The sequence below is a fragment of the Mya arenaria genome, chromosome 14, assembly GCF_026914265.1.
Source record: "Mya arenaria isolate MELC-2E11 chromosome 14, ASM2691426v1".
NCBI classification, from domain to species: Eukaryota; Metazoa; Mollusca; class Bivalvia; order Myida; family Myidae; genus Mya; species Mya arenaria.
In genome coordinates this window covers 50915038-50924287 of record NC_069135.1, presented here as the reverse complement: position 1 = coordinate 50924287, position 9250 = coordinate 50915038, and the positions used below count along the sequence as shown (strand labels likewise).

At 40.2% G+C, this 9250-nt stretch overlaps 1 protein-coding gene across 1 annotated transcript; it reads right to left on the bottom strand.

The window, feature by feature from the left end:
- Positions 1 to 3793: 3793 nt before the first annotated feature.
- Positions 3794 to 8179, bottom strand: LOC128216222 (uncharacterized). Its single transcript, XM_052922792.1, has 2 exons — positions 7842 to 8179; positions 3794 to 5183 (listed from the first exon to the last, which is right to left on the bottom strand). The coding sequence occupies exons 1-2, from the start codon at positions 8177 to 8179 to the stop codon at positions 3800 to 3802; spliced, it is 1722 nt and encodes a 573-aa protein (XP_052778752.1). The 3' UTR covers positions 3794 to 3799.
- Between the last annotated feature and the right edge of the window lie 1071 nt (positions 8180 to 9250).

The following is a 9250-nucleotide window of genomic DNA, read 5'->3' as shown; positions in this document are numbered from 1 at the left end:
CATTCATTTTTTTAACTGAGGGGCGAGCGAGGTGAGTATATTTTTATTCGCTTTCTTATTGCATTTAAGGGTCGGATCGATACGCAAAAACAGACCCTAGTTCAACATTTTTATTTGAGTCAATAAAATGTAAGGGGAGGCGAAAAAAAGAGGGGACTGGCGGGGATGAAAGTCTAGCAATTAATTTATAGTCGCCTTAACTGGTTAAAGTTTATTTTAATTTAGCTGATTAATGGCGACCAGAATGCTTGAAAATAGTTCTTTGATAACTGTATTCTTAAGTCCTAATGAAAGATGTTCACACTTCAATGAGTCTCGCAAGTAATGAGGGCATACAAATCAACATACTTCCTGGGGTGTAGCTAGCCCTCTTTTCGTGTGAATTCATAATTGTGCTATGGGGGCATGACCCCTCGGAAATTTTTGAAAACTATGGTGCAATCTGGTGCATTATGGGAGTTCTGAGGTGCTTTATTTAGTACTGGAAACTGGGCAGTTATAGGATTACTGAGTCAAGTAATTATACCGAAACTTTGGCTAATTTATTTCTTAATATTTTTGTCATAATCGTGTTGATTCAGCCGCGTACACGCGTATAGGCAGCTACGCGCCTGGCTTCGGGTACGCCCATGATAAGTGAACGAGTGCTTCATTCCATCTTTGCTTATTTAGAATATGTATTTTTTCTTTTTTTTCAGACAGCGCATGCGCGGAGCAGAACCACGGATACATGATGCATTTTTACTTCAGCAGACAACCCGTGCACGTGAACGATTCGCTCGTTCTTGAACTCACAAACCGGTTCCGGTATGGATGAGCCTGATCAACACTACCTTGCGTGTGACGTCAATGTTGTGATGTCCCAAGACCGAAAGCTCATGGTGCACTTTCAGAAAATGATGATTATTTATCCTTTACACTTTTGTTTGACTATCCTAATGCTAACTGTATATGCATTTATTTTATGCTTTCCGGTGGTTTTAAGAGATTAATCAGTGAAATAAAAATGTATAATTCACTGTTTGAAACAGTCAAAATATCAAATGGATATTTTTCACTGTTTTGAAATTTTTGCCCGTTTTCAGTTCCAAATCAAACGTCAGCGCGCACAGGGCTAGGGCATCGACGCCATTTTCGAAATGACGTTACGTGAGCATACACATTGACGTATTTTTTTTCTAAAAAAGAGTAATTAACCTACTTCTAACTCCATTGTTAGGCATTTAATAAATTAAAAGTTGTTTGTTTCAAATAAGATAGCAATATACCCTGTGATCACCAAAAGTAAATATTTCACTCGAGGCTTCGTCATGCGTGAATAATATATAGTTTTTGAGCTCTGGAAATACGGTTCCGTACATCTTGAATATACGGGCGTGGCTGGATCTAAACGTGTACGGACCCCGTACAGGAATACGTATACGGAGCACCACGTGTACGGACTTCTGGGGATCCCGTGCATGCAACGTGTAAGCTATGGGAAGACGGACCCCGTGCATGCAACGTGTAAGCTATGGGGAGACACACCCCGTGCATGCAACGTGTAAGCTATGGAAATACGGACCCCGTGCATGCAACGTGTAAGCTATGGAAATACGGACCCCGTGCATGCAATGTGTACGCTATGGATATAAGGACCCCGTGCATGCAACGTGTACGCTATGGAAATACGGACCCCGTGCATGCAACGTGTAAGCTATGGAAATACGGACCCCTTGCATGAAACGTGTAAGCTATAGAAATACGGACCCCGTGCATGCAACGTGTACGCTATGGAAATACGGACCCCATGAATGCAACGTGTAAGCTATGGAAATACGGACCCCGTGCATGCAACGTGTAAGCTATGGAAATACGGACCCCATGCATGCAACGTGTACGCTATGGAAATACGGACCCCGTGCATGCAACGTGTACGCTATGGAAATACGGACCCCGTGCATGCAACGTGTAGGCTATGGAAATACGGACCCCGTGCATGCAACGTGTAAGCTATGGAAATACGGACCCCGTGCATGCAACCTTTAGGCTATGGAAATACGGACCCCGTGCATGCAACCTTTAGGCTATGGAAATACAGATCCCGTGCATGCAACGTGTACGCTATGGAAATACGGACCCCGTGCATGCAACCTTTAGGCTATGGAAATACGGACCCCGTGCATGCAACGTGTAAGCTATGGAAATACGGACCCCGTGCATGCGACGTGTACGCTATGGAAATACGGACCCCGTGCATGCAACGTGTACGCTATGGAAATACGGACCCCGTGCATGCAACCTTTAGGCTATGGAAATACGGACCCCGTGCATGCAATGTGTACGCTATGGAAATGCGGACCCCTTGCATGAAACGTGTAAGCTATAGAAATACGGACCCCGTGCATGCAACGTGTAAGCTATGGAAATACGGACCCCGTGCATGCGACGTGTACGCTATGGAAATACGGACCCCGTGCATGCAACGTGTAAGCTATGGAAATACGGACCCCGTGCATGCAACGTGTAAGCTATGGAAATACGGACCCCGTGCATGCAACGTGTAAGCTATGGAAATACGGACCCCGTGCATGCAACGTGTAAGCTATGGAAATACGGACCCCGTGCATGCGACGTGTAAGCTATGGAAATACGGACCCCGTGCATGCAACGTGTAAGCTATGGAAATACGGACCCCGTGCATGCAACGTGTAAGCTATGGAAATACGGAACCCGTGCATGCAACGTGTAAGCTATGGAAATACGGACCCCGTGCATGCAACGTGTAATCTATAGAAATACGGACCCCGTGCATGCAACGTGTAATCTATAGAAATACGGACCCCGTGCATGCAACGTGTAAGCTATGGAAATACGGACCCCGTGCATGCAACGTGTAAGCTATGGAAAGACGGACCCTGTGCATGCAACGTGTAAGCTATGGAAATATGGACCCTGTAACGTGTACGGGGAGGATATACGGATTGAAAACAGACTCCGAACACGTTGGTGCAATATTATTATTTTATAAATGCAGTATTATGTTTAATTCATTCGATAATAATTACTAAAACAAACAATAAACATAATTTGTGTAAAGACGTTTTTGCGCGTTTTAATGGCCACGTAGCTATTAATTAAAAATATGCTAACTTTTTTACTAAAAACGTATCGCATTATGTTTGTTAATGTTTCGATCATACTGTCTAATGAGTTCAACATAATTCTGCATTTAATATAAAAACAAAATGTTTTTTGAATCCATCTTTATTGTGTGCCTTTAATTGAAAACAAAACCAACTATAATCATGGTATATGTTGTTGTTGTTTTTACTGAAAGAAACTCTGCATACTTGTTACACCTATGTTCATCTAGGTGTCCAGTGAAAATAGTCAAAACGGGCCGTATTATGTATTTTATTTTAACATTAAATAAAGAATATATATATATATATATATATATATATATATATATATATATTTATATATATATATATATATATATATATATATATATATATATATATATATATACGAGTATACATGCACACTAACAACATATTGAATATACGGGAATAACATTATACAATAAACAGTCATTTAGTTGAATATCATGTGCTCGATAAAAATTATAACTATGTAGCTAAAAGCAAATAAAATACGTCAAATATAAAAGTTATATGTACGCTTAAGCAAATATGATTCTTGTATTAAATACATGTACATTTTCCCTCCGTACTTATATTTACGAGAAAGGTTAAAGTTAAAATCAATCAGTTATAATTATTGTATTTTTGCCACTTGTAATTGGACCTATTATTTATCGTACATTAAGGACGAGGAGCGTGTCTTTCTTTCCGCCGACAACCAGCGAGGAAGAACGGCTGCTGAAGTACAAAGCTTTAGGTCCGTACACTCCGTCTTGTTTCCTTGCCAGTGTGGCCAACTTCGTCTTCGCGTCATTGTCAACCTGCAGCACTGTGTTGGAAGTCCAGCAGCAGACGAACACGTTTCCAGCAGTTGTCACGTGTACTCCGGTAGGTCCCCTCAAGTCAGGATCAGTGAATGTGACCAGCTTGTTGCCGAGGTTGTTCAGGGTGATAAGTTGATTGTTTGAGTAGTTTGTGATGTAGATAGTCTTCCCGTCGTTACTGATGGCAAATCCCATCACCGTGTCACCACCGGACTTGTCCTCGTAAAGCTTCTCTACCAGCTCCCCCGTCATCGGATAGACGTACAGCGCGTTGTTTGATGAAATGTAAAGGTTGTTCCTGTGATGAGCTGCGCTGAAACATTCATGAGTGAAACTTAACTTTCTCGTAGTCACAAGTTTCCCTTTTGTAATGTTAATGAAATGAAATTCATGTCTATTTTTCTTGTTTTTGTTAACACAAACGGCAACCTCATTTCCGCCAATGTGGCACACGTCATATGGATTCTCGGGGACATCACAGTGATCGACAACCCTGTACTTCTGGTCCAGGAGTTTCACTGTCATGTTGTTGTAGTCTGTAATAACAACCTCTCCACCAGGCAGCTCACATATCCCTTCAATATCACATTCATCTTTGTCTGAACTAATCTTTACGTTGTACTGCTTGTAACCATTGGTAGCAAATACATGATCTCGGGGAAAAAGCGATGTACGTGGTTGTTTACAAAAAACATTCGAATCATTTAACTCTCCAAAGGTCGTCACCGAGCACAAGTTATCTTCTATTTCATTATGTTTACGAAAGGTTATTTCGTATTTGACAACACTAGGCATGTTTTGCAGTATTTCGTTTGCTTGTTTGATTATTTCTTTACATTTTCTGAACCCAATGTATAGGGGTGGTTCGCCTGATGAGTCTTTGCTTTGTATGTCATCTGTGATGTTCTTTAATTCGTCGTCCATCTGTGTGCATGACTCAATACCTTTCTTAATGGACAGTTCCTGATCAGCAACCAGACGGTCTAAATCTTGAACGGTTGTTTTCTCCATCTTGTCAAGAATGTCGTTGATCTTTTTACGGATTGCTTTGATTTCATCAACAATGGCTGTTCGAGTCTTCCTCAGTGAGGCACTATTTTTCTTTCTGTCGTTTTTCATATCTTCTATCTGCTTCCTAAGAACAGCTACACGTTGAGGTAGTTGACGAAACTCGGGATCTTTGCCGATGCCCTTTGCAACGTCTGGAATGTGCTGTATTGATGAACATTGTCTGCAATGAAGGAAGGAAACACATAATTTATGTTTGTTTTATGAAGACGCTTGTTTATAACATTCTTCTAAAATCACATAAATTTAAATACTTATATTTCGTTGTTGTCTTCGTCGTCGTCGTCGTCTTCCAGAACCTGTTGATGTCTGCTTTAAAACATCGATGTTCTATTTTTTAACATAAATAACACATTTAGTTAATATCAAGCTGATCATAGAGTCTAACAATCTTAATGCATTACTTTCTGTAATAATCAGACAGACAGACACACAGACAGACACACAGACACAGACAGTCACACATTCTGACAGACAGACACACAGACACAAATACATAGACATATATCAACACCGACAGACAGACACACAGACAGACACACACACACAGACAGACACATACACACAGACACACACAGAGACATACACACACGCACTTACACACACAGACATACACACACACACATACACTTACACACAGACAGACACACCCACACAGACAGACACACACAGACACACACACACACAGACACATACACATAGACACACACGCACGCACGCACGCACACACACACGCACGCACGCACACACACACACACACACGGACACGGACGCACGCACTCACGCACGCACGCACGCACGCACGCACGCACGCACACACACACAGACATACATACAGACAGACATACATAAAGACACAGAAACAGACAGAAAGACAGACCGAGAGACAAACACAGAGACACACATACAGACACACAGGCAAACAGAAAGATAGGCAGACAGACATACACACAGACATACATACAGACAGACAGACAAACAGACAGACCGAGAGACAGACAGACAGATGGACGGACGGACGGACGACAGACGGACGGACAGTCAGACAGACAGACAGAGAGACAGACAGACAAACACACAGGCAAACAGACAGACAGAAAGACAGACAGACAGATGGACGGACGGACGACAGACGGACGGACAGTCAGACAGACAGACAGACAGAGAGACAGACACACAAACACACAGGCAAACAGACAGACAGAAAGACAGACAGACAGATGGACGGACGGACGGACGACAGACGGACGGACAGTCAGACAGACAGACACAGACAGACAGATTGTCTAGACAAACATAATTATTTATTGTCGTTAACATATTAATAACATATTCTTGATAAATCTTGATATGCATCAGAAAATGATTAATATGGTCACAATGAAATATGGCATATTACAAGGAAAAAATACAGACAAATCAAGACAAATAAAAGCATAACAGATGTTTAAAAAATACCAAATGATTAATATCTAAATTGAAACGTAAATGGTACATGTATAGGAATTTCGGGAGGCTAATAGCATAAATTACTTTATAGTTAAAATCTTAGTAATTATAATAAAACTTCTTAGAAGAAAGGCTTGGTTAAAAATAACTTAGATTTCTTGTTATGACGATGTTTTGCGAATTCATTCATTTAAAGTCATATACTTAGCTTATATTCAGTATACCATAAGTCGTATTGTGTTTATATTAAGTATACCATAAGTCGCATAGAGTTTAAATTCAGTATACCATAAGTCGCATAGAGTTTATATTCAGTACCATAATCGCCATACAACAGTGGCAGTATGTGTAGTAAGGCTCATAACTCTTAGAATTCTGTCATTGTAAACCATCCATATACATCCGAGATTGTTTTTGATGGAAAATGGCCGAGGAGTTCCAAATGTGTTGGAACATAATTATTACGCATTATTATGTTATTTACAGCGTCATTTTATGTACGTGCACGACATATTCCTCTAATCAAACCGCACAGCTAGAAATTTTGCCCAAATCATCATGAGTTAATAGAGGGGTACTTAAGTGTTTCTCAATATTTCTCCATTTGAATAAATGTCTTATAATATAGGATCTGACACGAATAACGAGTCTATCATATAAGTATACAGGGGCGGTTCCAGGATTCGACGTTAGATGGGGCGCTACTTAGGGGAAATGGTTCATTTTGGTGGTATTTTAGTAGTTCAACTATAATGAAATAAAAAGTAAACATGGAGGATTTCAGAGGGGGTGAGTTCGACACCCTCCCTCCCCGATATGCAAGTGATATATAATGAACGAGTAAAAACAAATGTGTTATAGTTATGCACCAGTCATTTGTACCCCCCCCCCCCCTGAGGTCCGGGGAATAGCGGTGACTTTGACTATCGGTCCAGCCAAGCCCGGTAAAAGTCTCCGCCCTCCGGGGACAATCTGCTGGTAAAACTCCCGCCAAATGCCCCCGCACCCAAGGGACCATAGATAAGGCCAATTTCCCGCTAAATTTGGCGTGAAGACAAAACCACCGCCGTCACCCGGCACTGCGGGGCCACCTGGAAAGTAAAAACACGGCCAATTTCCCCGGCTATCCCCGGTATACCCCCGGACCTTGGGGGGGCGTGGTTACAATTGACTGGTGCGTTAGCAAGGCTTTGTTGACAGTGTTGACGGATAAAAATTTAGCAAAGTCTAATAATACACATAATGTAAAATACAATTTTGTTGTGATTGTATAAACCGGAGACAATGTTAATTAAACATGCTTAAACTATTTTTTGATCAGTTTAAAAACTGTGATTTTGTTATTTTAACTTAAATCGTCTTTGAAACATACCTATGAACCACGGCAACGCACACATGGCAACACAGCTGGCCATGGTCACCACAGACCAGCTTGGGCGCCTCCCCGGGGTGCCTCTCGCATCTCTCAAGGACGTCCAACATCCCCGGTGCTGCTGCCCATTTCTTCACGTCCTTCCGGTCGAGCACTGTGTGCCTCTTGTATAGCTTGTTATGAACTGGGACACAGCTATCGCCGTAATATTTCGTGCAATGATTACACAAATGTTGAGCTTCCCTGTTCAGTCCATCTTTTTCGCACGCGGAACAGGCGAAATCATGGATGAAATCACAGCCCCCACTCTGAATGGAGGATTCAAAATTTGATGCCATAGTCCTGTAACATATAGGGTTAAAACGCGTAAAAGTCCTCCCCCTGGCCTTTACTTTCAACACAGTAGTTAGATAAACAGCGTATCTCTAGCCTACGTAAAAGGTCAGGTGACTGAATGATATTGATTAGCTTTTAAAAGTTAGATTTGTATTTAATATGTTAAGGTTTCATAATGATTGAAATACATTTGTTCAAGTACATAAATATTCTACAACGTTATTACACCTGATTGTTGTTTTTTTCTGTCAATAAGGCCAAAAAAAAAAATACCTGTGTTTCCTATTGCATGCAAAAACAAATGAGATAGGTAGGTCGGGTTTACTTTTTCACCTTTTCATAGGAAACATTTACCATAGCAGACTTTTAATCATTATAATATACAATCATTGAATGAATGTTGAGTTAAAGATGCACTCTCACAGATATACCGTTTTTACAACTTTTTTTATTTCTTGTCTTGGAAAGAGCAATTTTTGCGTAAATATCTGCCAACCAATGATAAAAGATTGCTGACAAAAGACAGATCGCAGATTTTCATATATCCGTTCGAAAATTAATGTTTTACGGCTAAAACCGTTATTTACGGTTTAAGAAAAATGCATAAAACATCAATATTTGAACTTAAATATAAAAATCTGCGATCCGATTTTTTTGGCAGCAGTCTTATATAATTTGTTTCCATTGATTTTCGCAAAAAAATGGCTCATTCTAAGACAAAAAATAAAAAAGGTGTCAAAAAGTTCAATCTGAGAGAGTGCAGCTTTTAACTATACTATTCCTGCACATACTTATTATTCTGTAAAATATCTTTGTCAAAATCCGATTTACATCGGCAAATGTGTACGGACATTTTGCTTGTTTTTACTTTAGTTTCACTTTCATATTATTATTGTATTTAAAAAAAAAACATTCACCGTTCCGATAGCCAATATTCAATCATTGTTCTTTTATAATAAATGGCGTTGCAATTAAACGGTTATATAATAGAACTTAACTGTACAATGACGAAAATACGTCAGTTTATCTTCCATTTATTTCTTTTTTTAAGCGAGTAATAATATAAAATTTAA